Source organism: Fomitiporia mediterranea (genome assembly GCF_000271605.1).
Source record: "Fomitiporia mediterranea MF3/22 unplaced genomic scaffold FOMMEscaffold_4, whole genome shotgun sequence".
Lineage (NCBI taxonomy): Eukaryota > Fungi > Basidiomycota > Agaricomycetes > Hymenochaetales > Hymenochaetaceae > Fomitiporia > Fomitiporia mediterranea.
This window is the reverse complement of record NW_006760389.1, coordinates 3938578-3959008: the sequence shown is the minus strand read 5'-3', so window position 1 is coordinate 3959008 and position 20431 is coordinate 3938578. Positions and strand designations below refer to the sequence as shown.

Here is a 20431-nt window from a genome sequence, read left to right as displayed (position 1 = left end):
ATCTGTGTGACAGTGGCAACAGTGTTGCAATGCAAGTCATCATACTTTTAATTATTTCGTGATCCTGGTTATAGATCATGTTTGACTCTAGTTATCATTGTGACGTCCTTTTTCTATTATTGTGGTACGTACTTCATCACCATAATGTATGTATAGTCAAGTGACAATGGTCAAAGCTTTACATATCAGGGAGGAGGTGAAGCCATATTCTCAGATAATCAACAGTGGCTTATCAATTTTTAGGTAGAATATATCTGGGTATGTCCATTGTAGAGCATACAAGTCAGACGTTTACAGCAATTCATCAAGATTAAACCGTGGACTTATGGCAAGATAATGTATCTTGTGGTGAGTTTCTAGAGCTTTCATCGTCATCACATACTCTTTTATAACCCACACATCATTCTTCCTTGTTACTTCAGACTCACTACATGGGGGCAATTTTTCTTGTGTATGTTTGTTTTGCCTTTGATGCTAGCTAAAATCATAAGTGGTAAACTGATAGCACAGCTGATGATCTCACATTACTTAGCTTTGTTTCTGTGGGCATTTTTGCTATTGGATGGAACAATGCTGGGAAACAGTTAGGTGAGGGTAAAGGGATCCAGATTCTGGTAAGTGTATCCAGTTATCAGATGCATTGCTTAAAGTAAGAACTGGTAATCACTAAAACGAGTTGACTTAGGAAAGGGGCGAATGTGAGTGGTTTGAGGATCATACTGGTTTGGGCCTTGAAAGGTTCTGACTGTCAAGAACAGGCTTTGGTGGACAGCTTTATGTTGTAGCTGGATCAGTAGCATTCCTCCTGGCAGAAGGTACTTCCTATTTGAGTCTTAGTAATAAGGACACAGTTTAATATGGATGTACAAAGTGATTTCAGCTTCACACATCTATGCCTTGTATCAAAGGAGGAAAAGGACTATTGCTATATGTATAATATTGATTCTGCTCTCGACTGCTTCAATGCAACTATTTGGATTCATCTGTAAGTTATTCTCTGCATACTTGCACATTATACTCATCCAATTATATGCCTTTCTAATGCTGTACTGTGAAACCATGATAGACATTCTTACACCTGCAAAAAATTGCATTGGAACACCATGTAAGGTTACCCACTTACATAGCCAAACAGCAATCCCATACGAGATTACATTTCCATGTTCTCTGGCATCAACATTGATAACATTTCTTGGTTGGGTTGCCACAATGTTCACCGAACTTGTATTCCTTTGTCTGGTTCTATGGAAGATCCGACAGTCGAGCAAGCTCAGAGAAGACTACAAACTTGCTGATGAGATGCAACCGCATAATCACGATCTTATTGGTCTTATGGCTAATGATTCGAAGAAATATTTCTTCTGGTATGTGCTGGCTCAACTTGTTGACTATATGTATAGCTTTCAGGACACTTAAATGATAACAAAAATTTGCTATAGGATGTTCTTCATTTGCTTCATTGGAACATGCCTGAATGTGCTGAATATAGTAGAAAATACTGCATTGCAGTCCTTTTCTTTTGCAGTAAGTACTAATCATGGCGGCAGTGCAACTAGATTCGGTTCATGTTAAATAAATCTCTTTTACTTATTCCAGGTTCTCCTTCCCGTGACGATCAACAATGCATATGCAACGTTCGCTATAGCTGCTGTGACCATTCTCGCACCTAAGCTCATCCTCAATTTGCGTATTGAGCATTACGGCCCCGTTGGGTCGCTCGTCGAGAAATCACAGCTATCATGGAAAGTTGCAGGCCCGGAAGACAACATGGATGCAAGCTCGCCCCGGCGGGGAGGCTCCCAGAGGTCGCACTATTCGGTTATTGTGGATCAAGAGCCCAATGAAATGCTTTAGCTGTATAAAAGCCAGACACGCCTGTGCAGGTGCGTGGTTGAGTCTTTCATGTAAAGTCCTGATTTGAATGTAAAAGTTATGGATAATTAGACGATGTCTGCCTTACAGGATACTGTCGAACACGAATGCATGTTGCATTAAGATTCCACAGTGCACACCATGCATACTCAGCATTCGTCGGGTGCTCGTTACACAAACTGCTACAATTTATAATTGGTCCTATCATACCATTATGTGAAATAACTATTTATATCCCATAAGACAGGTGCACAGAATGCACAACGCACTGGCAAACAGATTCTCGGTTTCGGATAGCAGTGCAAGACAACAGCGCTCGTAATGATAGAGTAAATTTTGAAATTTGCACTGTATTGAAAAGCGATGGGAAAATATTATATAAGTCATTCGAATATTCACTAAGGTAGTATAGTCTCACAGTTTTGACAACATAACATGTCAAGCGTTTACTCAGTACTGCTCCTTGCTGGATACGCTGCTAGATGGCACTCTCTTGTCGAAAACCTTTGATCCCGAGCTCATGTCGTGGAGAACCATCATCCAAAGCTGTGCACTCACGGATATTGACAAGATAGCCGAAAGATAGAACTATTGACTTCGGTTACGCCGATCAAGCGCCAGAACAACTTGAACCAGGGTCATCGGTCCGACCGAGTTATATTACTCTATCCGCCAGCGTGTTTACTGCTTGTTGCACTGTCTCTTTATGAACTACCCACGATGAGCACCTTTGACTCTCAAGAGCAGAGGGCTATCCAGAATACCTTGTCAAAGGCCATTCAGAGTTGGTTTTCTTGCACTTTAATTTTACTCTCAGTTCTGACAATGATACATGCTAGTTTGTTGTACTACTTGTTTCTTTTACTATTCTGGTGTGCTCTTTGCTTGTATCTGTGCCACGATCCGGCTGCTCATTTCGATAAACAGCGTTACACTTCAATGAAGAGGTTAGGCCCGGCTCTATTCCACACTTCCTAAACTGTTGACCTTCGTATTTTCCTTGAAGTGGGAGTATATCTGGGTAAGTGTCACGTTCCATTCTCATAAAAGTATTAGTCGATTAATATAACGGCACGGGAAACATGAAGACCAAGAAATGGTCTCCTGGGAAGGCCCTATACTTGCTCGTACGTATATACCTATTAATTAGGTAATTGGTCATAGAGCTCAAGTTTTTGTATTATCGTGTTAGACTCGTTACTCTGGTGGCGCATTTCTGCTGTACGGGGATTTCTATCTGCTTATCGACTACTGCTCGCCTAATGGCACGTCCAGCTACACGCAGATAACTACGTTCCATCTTGCATGGATGGACACCGGAATATTGCAGTTCACAGAAGATCCGGTAAGTATCTTATGCTCTCTGCTAGGTCAGCAGATATACTCAGGACCTATAGAATGAATTTCAATTCTACCTGAGATGGATTAAAATATGTAAGCAATGCAATTTCACCATGATATTGGACGTTTTCCCATCTTGGCCTAGGTATTTATGGATATCTCTATAATGCTCCTGGCGTTATTATTATGTTCTTCGCAGAAGGTCAGTGCAATATCGCCGTGTTTTCATCTTTCTTTCAAAGCGAAATATCACTTTATTCGACTGCAGTTATCCTAGTGATGAGAGTATATGCTCTATATGGGCGGTCGAAGAGAATGCTGGCTTTTCTATTATTCCTCGCGTTCATACTATTTGGGTTCGACGTTATACAACCCATTGGATTTCCATGTATGTCTTCCTATTGAGATGAGTTGAAGAATTCTTCTGGCTAACTTTGAGACCAACCGTAGACGCAGCCACTACGAACATATGCCTCAGTGGAGCCTGCAAAACCTCGCCAGTAAAACGTAACTTGTACAATCAATCTGCAGGAATGCCTTGCACTACATTATCTACACCCATGTCAATGATTGGATGGCTTTTAACGTCTGTCGTGGAGCTCCTTTTGTTCATCCTTGTACTCGTGAAGAGTAGACAAACAAAGAGACACAACGGCATGTCTTCGACATCACAAGCTAAACGTAGCTCATATCGGAACCGCGACATAACCGCCGTCATGGCGAAGGATTCGTCCTTGTACTTCGCTGTGTAAGTCTTTATACGTTGTATACTCGCATGTCTCTAGTATCTGACATCAACAAATATGGAGGATATTCACGGTATGCCTTGTCGGAACTGTCCTGGCCTTTGTTAGCCAAGCCGAAACTGCAAGAAGCGTGAGAAACACTTCTTTCACTACATACTTTGTGGAAGGAGTTTGATGGAATTAAATATCTAGCACGCTATAGACTTCATCGAGAGTCAATTGAACGCATATCAGACAGTTGTTCTAACCGTCATGACGATTCTCGCACCAAGACTCCTCATCAGTCTGAGGGCCGAATTCTATGGACCAGTAAAAGACTTAAATATGACGACACATATGACTTGGAATGTTGCTGCTCCAAAACGCGGAATTGATACTATGCTGGACGATCGTAACGATTCTGATGTACGAATGACACTTCTGGGTAGCCATAACCGGTCGGCGAGTCAGACTGTAGACGTAGAGGCACCCTTCTCGTATTATTCTGACGATGCCTTGCCCCATGCAAGTCAAGTGCCTCGATAGCAGTGTATTTTACAGCAGATATCAATGTAACGATAGTTAACAAGTGATGTATCCGCAATTCCGTTTTTTGTTGAAGTAAAGTATTTTTATTCTGCGCTGTCTCGTGACCACCGACCACCATCATTATGGGTTAGGCGTACTCGGCTTCGTGCTCATCGTTATCCGCAGCTTTGGCAACAAATCTATGGCAGAGTCTCTCCTTGCAATTTTATTTGTCACTACTTCCGCGAAAGGCTCAAATATAGTGTTCCATTGGCCCCCATATCCGTCATGTCAGCCGCGGCTTGCTCGTCCTAAACCTCAACGCGATGCGAAGAGTTTATTCTTCGACAATGTATGGGTCGCTGCAACAAATTACGACCTAAAGAGTTCGAGTAGTTTAGGAGAGCAACAAGCTGGCTCTGTATATGATGATCCAGAGCTAGATGAATGGGATTACGAATGGAAGCGGCCCAACACGTATCGTGAAGGTGCTCGTTCTATGAGTTTCGGAGAGTCAAGCACTAGATCGCGTCCTGGATCACGTCGTGCCTCGCTATTCAAGAAAGACCCGAAATCTCCAGACAAGGAGAGCAACCGCCGGAGGGATGTTTCGCCAAGTGAGCTTGACTACGAGAGTCTGCTAGGATATCCTGCGGAGTTTCTTGCAAATATCTTGTGTCCAAAGGACAACATGTGCCACCAGAAATTTGAGCTCGTCGTGGATGATTTGGCTTTCATTGGGCACCCAGTTTGTGCGGAGCAAGATGGTGGGTGGCGATTTAAGCGGCCGCGAGGACGAGGAACACGCAGTTCTACAAACGATCCTTCTCCTTCTGAACATCCATCTCCTGAACATGAAGCAAGCCCAAGAGACGAGCCCGCAACACCAGCACTTACGGCAGCGTCTCCACCTCATACTTTCCATCTTGTCTTCGTTATCGACCTGCCGGATCCCTCATCCTCTGCTTCCGGAAATGTCTTCAAATATTTTCACGTCATCTACGAACAGCTTGCTTTTACGGTCACGGCTGTACTATTCCAGGAACAAGTTCTCCATCGTTTTGTTGATACGGAATGTGAGTCGCTTGGCGCGTTGCGCGACAGTGCCATCTCCAAATGTGCATCCTTTGACGAATTCATCGGGCGAGCTCTGGATGCTTCCTCGCTTGCTCGTGCAATGAAGACGCTCTACGAAGCAGTCAAGTCAAATTCGATCGCGCGACTCGTCCTCAACGAAGTGGGTGTTGAGATCCAACTTCCTCCGCAGCTGGACCGTCTGTTGCACGCGGAGGAAGAAAATCCTGATTTTGTTGAACATCCAGACCCGGATGCTGTGAGCTGGGGACCTGAGCTCAGCTTCGGTTGGGGCCTCCCAACGCTGGCTCCGTGGAAGAGCCTGTTGCTGTACGATATGGATGAAGATCAGAATGGCCTTAAGACGAACTTGTCTCGGCCAGGTCTTAGTCCAGATGACCAGTTGCTAGTAGAGGGATTAGTCCACTTTCTCGACACTGTTTCGATCTTTGACTCGTAAGTTACTTCTGGATCAACTAGACACGCAATGCTAACTGTATTATAGGCTCACTGTCATCGCTCATTCTCTGGATTGGAACCTGGAGCGTCAAGTTTATCCTACCGTTCGCTGGTTGGTCTACCACCGCAGAGCAAAAATCGTTGATACAGTTCACAGAGGGCTACGTAGTGTATTCGCGCTTTCTTCAAAAGTGGATCGTCCGTACGTTGTTGCTTTAAGGTGTATTTCTTTCTTCTAACTCTATTCGCACTATAGTCTCACGGAACTCTCAGAAGAGTTCGCAAAAGCCTTCCCACATCCTGCTATCCCTCCTCTCCCCAAGCTCTTTGCCTTGATCTCAAACCCCTCTTCAACAACCTCCTCGTCTTCTGCTCCCTTATCTCCCTCATCCAACACACGTTTCTCATCTCACGCCATCGACTCAACAACACAAATCCCATCCTCATCCTCGTCTCCCGATTTCTTCACCTGCGTAGTCCGTTCAAAGGACCTCATCCCAGTCTATCAAGACGTAGTCGTCTGGCTTCTCAGACGTGAGCTAATCGTCGCGCTCCATCTCCACGTCCGTATCGTCGCAACGCCCGAAATCAAAGAACGCGTCCGGAAACGCCGGGCTCGTGCAGCAAAACGTCGATTTGAAGCTGAGCGCGGGCGGGAGTCAAGGCGCGGCGGAACTGGCATGGACTCCCAGTTCATTCACGATGGTTTCACAACGGAGACCTTCGTCGCGCGCAGCAGTCGGACAAGGCGACTTTCAAGCCGCTCAGCTACGGATAGTAGTACAGTTGTCGAGGGTGGAATTACCCAAAGTTTCAAACAACACGACGCGTTCACGAATCGAGGGAGGTCGAGACTCCGTCGTGTAGACACTGAGGGCGCTGATAACGGAGAGTACCGATCACATTCCCGTTTGCGATATTCCGTCACTGAAGATGACGATGTTGACAACGCTGAAGAAGCTCTTGAGGACAGCGATGAAGAAGACATTGCAGAAGACGATGACGTGCACAACGAATGGGACAATGATCGAGCGGACGACAACCACCTCCCATCAATCATTCCCGAACCGGGCCAAGCTACTCCACTTCAACGAAAATGGATCGAGGCAATGTCAGAAGGCAAGCCAGACGAAGTTGCGCGTCGCTTCCGATTGTACGTGTCCATCTCATTCCTATACTACTTCACTACCTTTTGTAAAGTGGAATAACTGTTGACGATTTCGCATTTCTTCGGTTTGTGATCAACAGGATCAACCAATTCTTCGACGGGAAACGCACAGACGACGAAATCCTATACTCAGCCGAAATAACGCGTAAACAACTCAGAGAGGTCTTGCAGCAATACGATGAATTCGTGAGCGCCACTCCCGCTGATCACTTTACCATTCACTGAATATGTATTCCCTCAGTTATTGACTGCACTGCATCCTGCTTGATGACTGGACCGTTCATAAAACTCTACCTCAGTGCATTCAGACTGGTCGGAGGTGTATCGTTTGTGGTCAGTCCAATACAGTCAAATGATCATGGCATTTTGTGCAAGATGACAGAATTGAAGCTGCAATAGCTAAAGCCTGTTCGATAACTGGCTCAGGGTTTCACACACCTACTGCAATGGGAAAACCAAAAGCCCAAGAAGCTTGTATTCTTCAAGCGAACGACACACTGAACAGCATTCCTGGCAAGGTGCTTCTGTGTTCTGACAGATCAAGCACTCATTACTTTGCACGTTGTTGTATGCACCTTCTCAAGTCATTGTAGGACAAAAATATGTATGAACATTAATTTCCTAGCAATGCATATGGTACATAACGTATGCGGAAATATTCTATACGGTGCAACACAAGAAATGTGTATGGATTGGGAAACCATTCGTTTCGATGTTTGAGATGTGTGCGGAATCCAGTTTGGCCGAGAATTAAAGGCGTGCAAAGCAACACTGGCGGTTTGGGAGCAATAACGCCTGGCAATTCAGCAAATTGCAATCATAAATCCTAGTCTTTACGCTTGTCAGATACTGCACCCGTCGCTTTGTTGTATTCGGTCGCGAGACGGTCATACTCCTGAGCCTGGGCGTCAGCCTGCTTCTTCAGCGTATCTTCAGACAAAGTTACTTCAGTCCCATAATCCATGTAAACGGATAATAATGGCGCACCGAAATCACGGGCACGAGCTTCTGCAGCAGCGAGTTTCTTCTTCAGCTCGTCTACACTCTCACCGGACTTCCCAGAACCCTTCAAGTACAAATGCCATTTAGACTGCATACTATTAACAAGAGAACAGAAGAATCTCACCTCAGAGGTCTTCTTCAACTTGGCATACTCCTCCTGTGCATGAATGAGATCAAGCACAATATAAAACGTCCTCGTCAGACAAAGCGAAAGGAACAAAGTAAATCCCGTCAAGTACGTATTGCGCTGCGCACTACGCGTCGGAAACAAACGAACAAAACGTCGATCAATTAGCCACCCCAAATCAAACAGCAAATTAAACATGCGTTCAAGGCATTGCATGACTCACTAGAATTTACGAGCCGCAAAGTTAGTTTCAGTACGCACATCATGCGTGGCGCCCATCCCACCAGCTTTCGCCGCTTCCGCCTCGGCGGTAATGCGGAACATGCGTTGGAGCGCATCGACAAACAGTACACCCACAAATCTACATCGGTTATTCAAGGAAAGAAAGAAACAAGGAAATGCCGTCAGTTTCGGGTTCGCTTTAAGACAAGCCCATGACGAAAGCACGAGGATGTCAAGAAAAGAAGGAACGCACATGAACGCAATCTTAAGCCCATACGCAATCTTTCCAACAATAGGACTTTCCGAAAGGAAGGTGAAAACACGTTTGCGGACTGCATGTGGGAGAGGTGCGACGACGGCACAGAACGTGCCCATCTCTGCCGCGAGCAGGAGGAACGTTAACGAGTAACTTTGCACATTCAGTCAGCGATATATACCCCGGTTTTATTCCGACATGATACGCACTAGATTGTCATGTCGGTAGAGATGAATGGGGCAGGAAGACAAGGTGTATGAGGGCAGGTTGCAAGTGAGTTTATAACTGTGCAAAGCGATGCGCGTCAAGTTGAAAGGACGTGTTCGTACGTCATCTTTCCCACGGTGGCTCTATTCTCCCAAATTCATCCATCCGAAACTCACTCTCGAATGAAGAGAAAATATAATAATGTTGGTTGAAAGAAATATTATTGTACATTTGTATTATTTACATCATTTTGAATTTCATCCCTCCCTCTACACCCGTGCTATAATAAGTTTAATCAAACAGATGGTATATGAGGGAATTATGTCCTTGAATGCGTGTTTCGAAATTCGAATGGGACAGCTGGTTGTATCACGTATAGGCAATTAACCAAAGCTCCTCTTGTCATATTTGTACTTGTTCCTGCGAAGCATTGTTAGTCAAGTCAAGAACTGGGAGACACTTAAGCAGAGGACGACGTACAGTTGATACCGAACTGCAAATATGGGTGTTGCAAGAGCGCCGACAACAGCAGCGTAATATGCAAACATTTGCTTTTTGTTGTTCTGTGATAAAGAAATATAGATGATTAGGTTAGCCACCTACCATGAACGCGATCTGCGAAGAGGACGTACTGGGTCAACAGCAAAGGGGTCGAAGTGCGAATTGTGCGCCCATCGGGCTTGGGGTCGACCGGCACGAGCCAACATAGGCGTGGCACGGCGCACAGCAACGGTGAAGAGCGACATTGCGTGTGGGTGTCAGAGCCGCCGAGGCGCAGACGATGGGAGGTAAATTGTATGTTTGTATGTAAATTGTCCTTCAGAGCGCTCTCCTGACCCGCATTTTATACCCTCCTCGAACGCATAAGTCGGAAAGACACACAAAACAATGGCGTATCTCTCCGGAACCTCCTAGACTCTCGCTCCCGAGAGCATCCAGCGTTTCAACCGTAACATTGCACAGCATACACGAACACCATCACGTACCTATACCCTCTACTCATCCAACACACAATAAAATGACCTTATAAGGCAACCATCCGGAGATTGTCGGTGTCTTCGGAACGCTTCGATTACCTATTTTGGTCAATTTGGTAAGGCCGCCTCGAGGAAAATAGGCGAAATGTGTTACGGGACTTTTCGAAGTGTGTGCAAAGTCGGGGCTTCTCGTATCCGAGAAAGGGATAACCTGTCGACTGGATGAGTCCCGGACTCAGAGTGAAATGAACAATGTAGTATGGGAATTGCAAAGTACATCACATGGACAAGTATCGATGTCTGCAAGTAACCTTGCCCAAGAAATTTCGGCAACCAGCGAAAAGGAAAATATATTAGTCCAGATGAGCGTGCAGATGAATAAGATTGGAGATTTGGGTAGAAGTGTGGAATTAGATCTGTAGGAGTCATGAACGAGATACAGCTCTATGTACCGTACCTCAAATTTGCTCACGTTTGACATGTGGCCCAACCACTGTGTCAAAGAAACAAGACGTATCAAGCAAACTTTCTGAAGACTACACTGCAGCAAGGACGAAAATGTCCAGACTAGCCTTGACCGTCGACCTTGGAGTAGTATAGTTGATGAGCAGTTTCGAAAATCCTCTAGCTTACTGATTGTATAGTATTTTTTGAAAAAGTATTGCATAGCTCCACCTTCTTTTACTGGGCTAAGGCAGGTTTAATTTCTGCCTGGAGATCCTGGCTGCATATGAGGAATTGTAGCAACTTATCCTGTACTGGACCCAATGTATTGAAAAGAGGGCTGTACGTCGAGGTCGAGACATTCTTGAGACTTCTTATGACACAAGCAGCTATCGAAAGAGGAATCACAAGTCTGGCAACGTGGACAGAAACGAGTGGCGAGTGATATCCTAGTTCCCCTTAGGCGTTGCTCGAGTCAAAAAGCCACGATGGCAATGGAAGACCATCTCTGGATTCGGCGAACAGGGGCAGCTCATAATTTGGACAAGGATCGCCCATTTGTCAGCACTTTATTGATCGAGGCAATTATGCCAACCATCTGAAGACAGGCGGATGTCAAAGTCTACATATATTATTATTATATTATTCCTCCGAAATATATTATTCAGCACGCAACTCAGAGCCCTCTTCCTTAGTTCCTATGCAATAATTGCGATTAATGCTGAGAAAGCAACTCAATCTCGACTTATTCATCTATAGACTTCCATCTGTCAGCTCTGTTCTGTAGAATTCTAGAGCCCATTGACTGGAGCATATTGCTCGGTCATGCTCTTAGCGACGTTCGGCAGTATAAAGTCTAAGCACGTCATCCGTTTCTCCTATCGCACTCTTTCTACTGCTGTCAGATTCACACTCGCATATTCTCGTTCTCACCGCACTTCAACTCAGACGCATACATTCATCACCATGGCCACACAGTCCAACAAGCCCGTTGTGTTGTACACCGCACCGACGCCTAACGGATGGCCTCAGTCCATCCTACTCGAGGAGCTCAAGGTACGACGTCATACGCGAACCCTCTAGCAGTAACTCACCAAATAGCTATTATTCTCCTCGTCGTCGACAGGCCGTGTACGGCGGACCAGAATATGAGTAAGCATCACAATCACAACAGTACGATTATCTTCATCTAATCTCGCACATCTCCTTCATTCAGAGTCGTCCAAATGAGCATCCGCGACGCAGACATCGGCAAAGTCCACAACCAAGTCAAGCAACCATGGTTCCTCGAGATCAACCCTAACGGTCGTATCCCGGCAATCACGCACGAAGGCTTCCCCGTCTTCGAAACTTCCGCAATCCTCGTCTATCTTGCACAACAATTTGACAAAGAGAACAAATTCTCTCGTGACCCAGTCAAGGACCCGAAGGGCTACAGCCAGATCTTGCAATGGCTTTTCTTCGTGGTGAGTGCGAAGACGTCATATCACGGTGCGGAATGCGAGAGTTTGCTGACTGAGCATAATTGATTGGTGCTTACTCAGCACGGAGGCGTTGGTCCCATGCAGGGTCAGGCAAACCACTTCAACCTCTACGCACCTGAGAAACTGTACGTCGTCTTGCTCCCACCAACACTAATTCCGGAACTGTCTCCTCATCTTCTCGCTCTCCACAGTCCCTACGCGATCAACCGCTACCTAAACGAGACAAAGCGGCTTTACGGCGTCCTCGAATCGCATCTCTCTAAGCACGAATATCTCGTTGATACCTACAGCATCGCTGATATCAAGACCTTTGGATGGGTGCGCATTGCAGAGCGCACGGGTGTCTCGCTCTCCGAGTTTCCGAACTTGAAAAAATATGTTGAGCGCATTGAAGCGAGACCCGCTGTTAAGGCAGGACTCGCTGTTCCGTGAAAGGTGACGAGAGAATGAAGTGTTTTGAAGGCATGGAAAGAATGGGAAAGGTACTGACGTGAAGCTGACTGAAATCACTGAACGCTTGTACTGTATGAATTAAGATAACACAAAACCTGTCATTGACCTATATCATGAGCGAAAGCCGCCGTTATTTTCGAGTAGTGAAAGCTGGTGCTGAGGTTAAGTGTTTAGGTATTAGAGTTTTTTGACTGCTCGGTGGATCGAGGCGTAAGAAATTTCCATAACTGTCAATATATGCGTATACCAAATTAGGATAAATGAGATCCGAAGATGACGTAATCAGAGAACGAGCACGTGGTCTGAACGCGGTTTCGTGCGAGTCGCGTTGAGTTGAAATCAACTTTGAGCCTTGAACCTTGTGTGCCAGCCACTCTGGTCTCTCGGCAGAATTTTCTCTGTCACTCTTTTGCTTTTCGTCGTAATCATTTATTCTAGCTTCAGGCTCGAGGCCTCATCCATGAATGTCGAAAACCAGGTCCAGATCCAACTCGAATGGGACTTCCTGGTTTCACCGCAAAGCACAATTGAGGACTCTGCTCGGAACCTGTGGCGACGATGAAGAGGAAGGAATCGCTCTTGATAAAATATTGCATGGACAAGCAGCTATCGGAAAGACGCAAACGTCTATTGATGTTGACAACGCACGCTTCTCTGACAAGGACCTCGTTTCATTTGGTCCTCTTGCAGATGCACAATTTGGCATGGTGAGTTCGAACGCTCCACTTGAGACTAATGAGATTGATAAGTCTGCAAGGTCGAACTCGTGAGCTGTCGACTAGACGGACGTATTTACGTCCGCAAACGTGTCTCAAAGAAATTCGCTTTGAAAATGCGAGAACAGTGTTCTCCACAGAACGAGCGGCGCATCCTTCTCCTGGCCCTCAAGTCGCAGCCTCGTAATAGCTCATCATGGACACCCCATATGCTATGCGCGTATCAATGCTCGACATTTCTTAATATAGTCATGGAATATGCTGCGGGAGGATCTTTATGGGATGTACTTGAATCCTCTTCCGAGGGTCGCCTCTCAGCTTCGGACCTTGCATGGTGGGCACCGCAATGCGTGTCTGCGATTGACTGGCTACATACTCGTGCGGGGTTTGCGCATCGTGATATTAAGCCGCATAATTTCGTTGTACGACCCGGTCCAAGTGCTCGTCTATTGCTGATCGACTTCGGGAGTGCGGCGCCTCTGTTAGCTCCTCGACCTGACGGTGTTCAGCACGTGCCGCGATCACATTGTCTTGTCCCATGCGGGACCTGCGATTACATCTCGCCAGAGATACTACAAGCACATGAAGAGGCTCTGGTCGCACTCGAGATGTCAGACGACGAACGTGACTCTCCCGATGACTCTGATGTAGAGCCTCCAGAACGCATGAGGCAGAAAGCGGAAGAAATGATACTGCAAGGTGATTTTGGATACGGTCGTGAGGCGGACTGGTGGAGTCTCGGTGCCATGCTTTACGAGCTAGCTTTTGGTGTCGCACCATTCTTTGCGAATGACATACGACAAACATACGCAAAAATCATGAGTCACGAAGTTCGTTCAATTTCCAATCCTTCTATACCTCTTTTGCTAATACCTAGATAGTCCAATCTCACTTTCGACCGTAAAGTTTCTGTCCCATCATCTCTCATCAGTTTCATTAAAGGGTAAGCGATTTTGGTGTTTCTCTTTACAAATTTTAAAGAAATGTCTACAGCCTCCTTACACATCACGAACGCCGACTAGGTCGGTTCTCAGCGAGCCAGTTGAAAAATCATGCATATTTCAAGGACGTGAATTGGACAAACATTCATTCTCGTAAGCCTGAGTATTCAATATTATTAGATGATCTCCTAACCATGAGCATTGAAATAGGACCCTCACCGCCTGACCTTTTACTTCCTGAATTTACATACGCTACACCCTTAGCACCACCTGAACCAGTGGATGACAATTCAGAGAGTTCCACGGATACTTCCAAGCCTTTTGCATTCTCCGCGTTATTCCAGTCTTCCGTCACGTCAAAACCTGATGCTTCTTCTTTCCATTCCAACCAGCAAGATCTTTTATCTACCCCTGCCTTCGGACGTCGCAGTTTCTCCAGAGGTGGTTCTTCGGCTTCAGCTGAGAGATCCATTGCATCCTTCATCGGCTTCTCATGGGGTCCACCGAAGGACGCCTTTGATGAAGCTACACGTATCGTGCCTGCTGAGCCTGCCTCTTCCGAGCCTGGTCTTTGCGTACTTCCCGAAGTCAACAATGAGATTCCTTCTCCCAAACATCCGCTCGTCACTCCGAAACGGCCGTCGCGAGGTACTGCTCCACCGAGCACTGTTCGTGTGACAAGTGTAAGGCGGAGCGCGCAGTCCCGACCCGTATCAGATCGAGAGGCAATGCGTATGCTAGTTAATTGCGTTGGTCAGAGCGCTCGAAAGCGTGTGCTCGAAAGCGGGAAGAAGCCCAAGATACTACTACCTCAGTTCGGGTTTGGATCTCTCCCACCAGCAATGAACTCGACGGCTTTAAGAGATAGCCTTGGAAAGGGTCGACCTCGCGCTCCATCTTACTCACGGGTATCTCCACATTCTTCGATCCCAAGCGCAGTTCGGAAAGAGCTACGATTCGACGAGACGGCAACGCAAATCATGCCGAACCTGTCGTACACCAACACATTCACAACTACACTCTCAAACTCAGGTCTGAGTACGGGTGTTATTCCATACGTCCCTCCACCATATTCTGCCTCTGAGTCGGAAACAGCTACTGAAACAGATGGACCGCCCAGTCCGAGTCCGAGTCCCCGTCCTGGATCCGCGATGTCCATGCTTTCGATGTCGAGACGTAGCGCGACTCCGACAGTGTCGAGTGCGTACCTCATGGGTGTGCCCTCACGACCCAATAGTGAACCCAGTGAAGTAAGACCTCGTAGTAGAGCAGGATCTCTGGGCAGTACCCGCGAGGCAGGGGGTGATAATGGTACTTCGATCATGGAGGAACCTCAGCCCCGCCGGGCACGATTCGTAGACTCACCTCCCTCGTCACCAGAGCCGCCTAAAGAGCGTGCGCCTCTAACACCTCACCCACGCGCTGACCAGGTTGACCGGAGAGATCAACCAGCATCACGACGCACGCGCTTTGAGGCGTCTCCTCCATCGCCTGGCCGTACGAAGAAGTCGGCTCCTGGAACGCCCCATCCTCTCGCTGGGAAGAAAACTGGACAGACAGAACAAACACCTCGCCGCACGCGCTTCGGCGTGGAGTCATTTGCAGAGTCTCCTGAACTCGCCAAAAAACACGTTTATTCAACACCGCATCCAAAGGGACAGGCTCGCCGCAGTTCAAAGCCTCCACTTCAGACACGGCATTCATCAACCCCAGCTCGTCCGGGTTTGACCGGCAGAGACATAACAATAGATGATCTACTCGACGATGATGAGACACTTCGGCCGCAAACTACTCGACAGAGGATGGATCTAAGCGAGACTGAATCCGAAGAAGGAAACGATGTTTCCTCTAAGCATGTAAACGAGATTATTCCTCAAGCTAACGATTCAGAAACGCTTGAAGAGACTCAGGATATTGTTTTACGAGACTCGGTGTCCTACAATCGTCATGGGAGCTATGACAGCGATTGTGATGGTCTAGAATTGTTCGAGGACATGAAACGTCGATACGAACAGCTCCTGGCTGACATCGCAAACGTCAAGTTGCACATTGACGATTTCGCCTCTCAGGTGCGAGATTCGAACCAATAATCCCATTTTCACTTCTTCACTTTCGTTGGATCTCACACTGGAAGGTCTGGCTTATCCCATGTTTCTTGCTTTCCCATACGCCTTTCCTTCTCTTTGTCTTTGATTCTTTCTTCTCATTTATTTTCGTATTCTGTCCATTTTGTATAGGGACGGTCACAACCGAGGTTAGGAAACGCAATCGTAAATACGCATTATTAGCAACTCACATAATTGCATAGACAAGTAATATTATCCGTGTTTTGATTATACGTGTAGCTTTGTGTAGCGGTAACTTGAATAAAATCAATTGTAACAAATTCAATGTGATAATTTGATCACGTGCACTTCATTTTCCTAAGAGCATCAATGACAACTTTGTTTGCTGTCATCACCAACTGCAATACTGACATACACTGTATGACATCGGTAGACTTTTGCAGTGTGCTGACTGAACTTGAAGTGATGATCAATCCGTAACTACTCGAAAGCAAGAAAGGTCTATTTTTCTGATACATTCTTTTTATAGAGCAAATCGGAGAGATTCGCATCTGCAACACAGCAATTAAGGTGGTTGTACGCACCATACGGTTGCTTCATCAAGGGTAATGTACTTATGTGACAAATCACCAATGGCCTCTAGCATCGATTACCTTCTATCTCCGTGGACACGAGAGCACTTTCTCTGTTTAGCACAGTAGCGATGTGTGCAGGTTCACTGTATGTCAGAATGCTGTGTCCTTATGCTGTATCCTTATAGCTATAATTAAGCGATCGAGTTCACAGAACTGATGGATCCCTGGGCGCCATCAGTACCCAATAGATCAAATTGTGCGTAACACTGAATACTGCCAACCTTATAACAGTACAATTAAATCATATCACACGAATTATTCATTGAGCGTGTCCTACTCAAATGGCTGCCCCCTTGGTTGAAGCCCATTTGATCACGGCCTTCAAATCAATCACAGGTCAGCTAGTATATCTATCCTATCAATGCTTAACATTGACAAACTGATATGATTGGCTGATCAGTCTCATGTACTACCTTTCACATTTATTATACAAGTGAGTTGAGATGGTAATTGCCTGTAACTGCGCCTAGCTCATTTCTGTAGCCTCACACTTAGATGAAGAGGTTCATTTGTTTGGCTATTCTTTCTGTCACTCCTAACATAATGAAGAGTTCTGATTTTGGTTACTATCAGATCTTCTTGATTTTATTTAATTCTTTGGATTACATAATCACTTTCTTTATATAGTTAGTTCTTTCCTATTTGGAATGGAAGGGGGAGTTTTGACCAGAGCCCACAACAACACTAGAGGGAACAAGCCCACCAAAACCTAGCCTCTCATTTTGGAGCCCACTGTAAGGGGTGGTGCCTCTGTTCTAAAGTGTCTGGGTTGATTTTGTCTTGATCTTGGCCTCAAGGGCCTTGCTATGCTTGTTTTGAATCAAACTGACTGTTTTGATGCACAAGAAGTACAATGATGTGGCTGCTGAGAAGAGGATCAAGAGAAGCACTGTACTTTGACAGTAGCAAGCTTGAGGAACTTCTGCAGTTCTTTGAAGACATCAAGATGTTAGCCACTGACTTCCAGAAGGACACTGAGTAGATGTGTAAGCAAGTAATGTACTATACAGCAACAAGCTGTAGCAGTTTGTGGGCTACTGTGCCTGAGTTGAAGAAGAAAGGAGTGTGTGATTGGAGCATTGTGAAAGAGGAGATCAGAAAGCTCTATCTAGAGCTGATTGATGGTCAATACTATACAAGAGCCAATATCACACAACTAGTTGATGTGCAGAGTAAGAAGGAAATGACAGTGCAGACAGAGTTTGGCTGCTACTACTACAAGTTCTAGGTGCAAGCAGAGTACTTGAAGGAGCAAGGGAAGATGTTAGCACACAAGTTAGACTGTGAGTTCTAGAGAGGGATCAGAGGGATGCTGAGGACAAACCTGATACAACAACTGGAGATTCTCTATGTGGACAAGGATGCAAGCAAGCTGTTCAAATTTGCTGATGTAGTCAGGCTAGCAGACCATGTTCTTCTAGTAGGGCAGACAGAGGCAGGCCAAGACCAGACAGTAATGTTGCTAAAGGAGAAGCTAGAGAAAGAAGTAGGAGACAAGTATGTAAAGATTGTAAGGAAGCTTAAAGAGTTACAAGCCCAGGTTAATGAAGCAAGCAAGTCCAGGAAGATGCTGATGAATCAAGCATGCAAAACTGACCAATCTGCCAATTCTGTAAAATCCGACCTGAAGCACAAGAGGACCTGCAACTTTTGTGGAAAGTAAGGACATTTCATACATGACTGTAGGACTGTGAGCAAGTACACTCAGAGGGGGAAGTGTATAAGGTTGGGGCAGAAGATTGTGTTAATGAGTGAGGCATTCATGCCAGCCAGTGTAGAGGGAGCAACATTAAAGGAGTGTATAGACTAATACTACAAAGACAAGCCTGTGTTCATAGTAGGCACAATTGATAAAGTAAAAGATAGGTTGAATGCAAGTAAGGGAGAAAAGCATGAAGCTGTTCTTAGAGCAGATTTGGATACAGAGGTGACAAGGTTGGAGGAACACTTGAGGGATGTGAAGAGACAAAGAGAGGAGGCAAGGACTATGAAGGCTAACACAAAGCCAGTCAAAGTCAGACCAAAGTAAAGTACTGAGTTGAGCAAGATTATCAAGCAGGTCTTAGACTGGATGATAGACAGTGTTGTCATGTTGACACACTGTAAGTTGTTTGTAATAGCTCCAGAGCTTGAGTGTCAGTATACAGCTAAGCTTATGAGGATGACTCAGATGTATGACAAAATGCTAAACAAGGCCAGAAGTGGACCTGTGAAGGCAGAGGAGGAAGAGATGAGTGAGGAAGCAAGGACTGACAGTAGAGAAGATTAGCACACAGGTACAAGTGTTGTACACAAGGACAACAAAGCACAGTCAAGCCCAGTAGCAGAGCTAAGAACAAGCAGATTGTGTAGGAAAGTAGTAGATTATGTTGGATTGAGTCAGATTCAAGCTAGAGAACAAGAATGAGAGCAGAGCAGAGGAGCAAGTATGGTAAACAAGGCCAGAAGTGTACTAGCAAGGACAAGGGAGAATAGTGTGATAGATGAGTAGCAGAGGCTGTTACAAAGGGCAGTAGCAAGCCAGATGAACAAGGTCAGAAGTGTATCTGTAAGGATCAAGTGCTAAGGTAATGAGAATCAGTCAAGCCCAGCAAGAATACTAAGTACAAGCAGATTACACAGGAGGATGTTAGAAGCTGTTGGATCAGAGCAGTGTTGAGCAAGGGAGTGTTGGATAGGCACCCCAGTCAGTAACAACAAGGCTGGAAGTATACTAGTCAGGCTAGTAACAGTAAAGCTGAACAACAAATTGGAGACTAAGAGCTTACTGGACCAGGGAGCTGTTATGAACATAATGTGTAAAGACGTTTGGAAACACTTAGGAGTACCAAAGGAGCAAGTGTGGACAAACCTCAGGCCAGCAAATACAGGATCAATTGTGATTGAAGGTGTCATTCTGAGACTCAAGGTGTTAGTAGGTGGAATATTAATAGTAATACTAGTTCATATAGTAAAGGACACAATGTTCAACATGATAATCAGGAGGCTGTTCTTTGCATTAACTGAGTGCAAGACAAAGGATTTCAAGAACAGTAATCAGATTTTGACCTTGATAGACCTAGCAGATCAGAACCAGAAGTGTCAGGTTGAGACCTGAGCAGCTGTTGGATGAAACCTACTACTCACTACTACTACCATCTATGTTAGAGTTGGAGAGGATTGGTCTGGCAAGCCTTTGGCCTTGGTACAGGTTACATTCTCTTTACTCTAACATTCCCTTATACCCCTTTCTTTTATAGACACTCATTCTTACTTGAGACTCACACTCTTTGTTTCTTTATCTTACTTTGATTGATACCTTTTATCCTTACCCACACTCCTTATGCTTACCCTTTATTATTGCTTCTTAAAGCAAGTGACTGAGGACAGTCACTATTTAAAGCTTGGGGAGGTGAAGAGTTCTGATTTTGGTTACTATCAGATCTTCTTGATTTTATTTAATTCTTTGGATTACATAATCACTTTCTTTATATAGTTAGTTCTTTCCTATTTGGAATGGAAGGGGGAGTTTTGACCAGAGCCCACAACGACACTAGAGGGAACAAGCCCACCAAAACCTTGCCTCTCAATAATAACAGTTTAGATAGAATACATATGGGTAAGCATTTTAAGGATCGGACGGCTGTCACGGATTAAACTCTGTGCAGGCCAAACGATGGACAGCCGGGAAATTCGTGTATTTACTTGTACGTCTACGCTGTTCTTAGCGATAAGGAAGGTGTCTCACACCAAAG

The 20431-nt window shown here is 45.5% G+C and overlaps 7 protein-coding genes across 7 annotated transcripts; 5 read left to right on the top strand and 2 right to left on the bottom strand.

Annotated features, from left to right (window-relative positions):
* Positions 1-1209: 1209 nt before the first annotated feature.
* Positions 1210-1854, top strand: FOMMEDRAFT_154439 (uncharacterized protein; the record flags this gene model as incomplete). Its single annotated transcript, XM_007264944.1, has 3 exons — positions 1210-1364; positions 1440-1524; positions 1597-1854. The coding sequence occupies 3 exons, from the start codon at positions 1210-1212 to the stop codon at positions 1852-1854; spliced, it is 498 nt and encodes a 165-aa protein (XP_007265006.1).
* A 2814-nt stretch (positions 1855-4668) lies between these two features.
* On the top strand, positions 4669-7670 carry FOMMEDRAFT_120503 (uncharacterized protein; the record flags this gene model as incomplete). Its single annotated transcript, XM_007264943.1, has 7 exons — positions 4669-4979; positions 5058-5996; positions 6046-6201; positions 6256-7152; positions 7248-7353; positions 7409-7500; positions 7567-7670. 6 exons carry the CDS (start codon positions 4669-4671, stop codon positions 7433-7435), a joined length of 2436 nt encoding a protein of 811 aa, XP_007265005.1. The 3' UTR covers positions 7436-7500; positions 7567-7670.
* A 93-nt stretch (positions 7671-7763) lies between these two features.
* FOMMEDRAFT_105448 (endoplasmic reticulum protein) lies at positions 7764-9013 on the bottom strand. The gene is made up of 6 exons (XM_007264942.1): positions 8984-9013; positions 8772-8927; positions 8520-8657; positions 8294-8423; positions 8155-8233; positions 7764-8097 (listed from the first exon to the last, which is right to left on the bottom strand). Exons 1-6 carry the CDS (start codon positions 8992-8994, stop codon positions 7994-7996), a joined length of 618 nt encoding a protein of 205 aa, XP_007265004.1. The 5' UTR covers positions 8995-9013; the 3' UTR covers positions 7764-7993.
* A 121-nt stretch (positions 9014-9134) lies between these two features.
* On the bottom strand, positions 9135-10849 carry FOMMEDRAFT_166836 (uncharacterized protein). The gene is made up of 5 exons (XM_007264941.1): positions 10416-10849; positions 10118-10169; positions 9614-10057; positions 9462-9544; positions 9135-9401 (listed from the first exon to the last, which is right to left on the bottom strand). The coding sequence occupies exons 1-3, from the start codon at positions 10623-10625 to the stop codon at positions 9981-9983; spliced, it is 339 nt and encodes a 112-aa protein (XP_007265003.1). The 5' UTR covers positions 10626-10849; the 3' UTR covers positions 9135-9401; positions 9462-9544; positions 9614-9980.
* A 247-nt stretch (positions 10850-11096) lies between these two features.
* Positions 11097-12558, top strand: FOMMEDRAFT_18836 (glutathione S-transferase). Its single transcript, XM_007264940.1, has 5 exons — positions 11097-11458; positions 11529-11554; positions 11619-11868; positions 11947-12011; positions 12078-12558. Exons 1-5 carry the CDS (start codon positions 11369-11371, stop codon positions 12316-12318), a joined length of 672 nt encoding a protein of 223 aa, XP_007265002.1. The 5' UTR covers positions 11097-11368; the 3' UTR covers positions 12319-12558.
* Positions 12559-12803: 245 nt separating this feature from the next.
* Positions 12804-16086, top strand: FOMMEDRAFT_154434 (kinase-like protein; the record flags this gene model as incomplete). Its single annotated transcript, XM_007264939.1, has 5 exons — positions 12804-13046; positions 13097-13885; positions 13937-13998; positions 14049-14149; positions 14207-16086. The coding sequence occupies 5 exons, from the start codon at positions 12804-12806 to the stop codon at positions 16084-16086; spliced, it is 3075 nt and encodes a 1024-aa protein (XP_007265001.1).
* Positions 16087-18429: 2343 nt separating this feature from the next.
* FOMMEDRAFT_18834 (uncharacterized protein) lies at positions 18430-20265 on the top strand. Its single transcript, XM_007264938.1, has 6 exons — positions 18430-18496; positions 18518-18711; positions 18736-18952; positions 18974-19075; positions 19106-19171; positions 19358-20265. Exons 1-6 carry the CDS (start codon positions 18445-18447, stop codon positions 19792-19794), a joined length of 1068 nt encoding a protein of 355 aa, XP_007265000.1. The 5' UTR covers positions 18430-18444; the 3' UTR covers positions 19795-20265.
* Positions 20266-20431: the final 166 nt, after the last annotated feature.

Coding starts and splice junctions, on each gene's coding strand:
- FOMMEDRAFT_105448 (XM_007264942.1), bottom strand. Junction 8,234..8,293: donor AGTTGAAGAAGACCTCTGAG/GTGAGATTCTTC, acceptor TTGTACTTGAAG/GGTTCTGGGAAGTCCGGTGA. Junction 8,098..8,154: donor AGCTCGTGCCCGTGATTTCG/GTGCGCCATTAT, acceptor CTTTGTCTGAAG/ATACGCTGAAGAAGCAGGCT.
- FOMMEDRAFT_166836 (XM_007264941.1), bottom strand. CDS start 10,625: ATGCAATACTTTTTCAAAAAATACTATACAATCAGTAAGCTAGAGGAT. Junction 10,170..10,415: donor CAAACGTGAGCAAATTTGAG/GTACGGTACATA, acceptor TCCAGTCGACAG/GTTATCCCTTTCTCGGATAC. Junction 10,058..10,117: donor CTTTGCACACACTTCGAAAA/GTCCCGTAACAC, acceptor TGACCAAAATAG/GTAATCGAAGCGTTCCGAAG.
- FOMMEDRAFT_18836 (XM_007264940.1), top strand. CDS start 11,369: ATGGCCACACAGTCCAACAAGCCCGTTGTGTTGTACACCGCACCGACG. Junction 11,459..11,528: donor TCCTACTCGAGGAGCTCAAG/GTACGACGTCAT, acceptor CGTCGTCGACAG/GCCGTGTACGGCGGACCAGA. Junction 11,869..11,946: donor TGCAATGGCTTTTCTTCGTG/GTGAGTGCGAAG, acceptor GTGCTTACTCAG/CACGGAGGCGTTGGTCCCAT.
- FOMMEDRAFT_18834 (XM_007264938.1), top strand. CDS start 18,445: ATGAGTGAGGCATTCATGCCAGCCAGTGTAGAGGGAGCAACATTAAAG. Junction 18,712..18,735: donor CTAACACAAAGCCAGTCAAA/GTCAGACCAAAG, acceptor TAAAGTACTGAG/TTGAGCAAGATTATCAAGCA. Junction 19,076..19,105: donor AGTAGATTATGTTGGATTGA/GTCAGATTCAAG, acceptor AACAAGAATGAG/AGCAGAGCAGAGGAGCAAGT.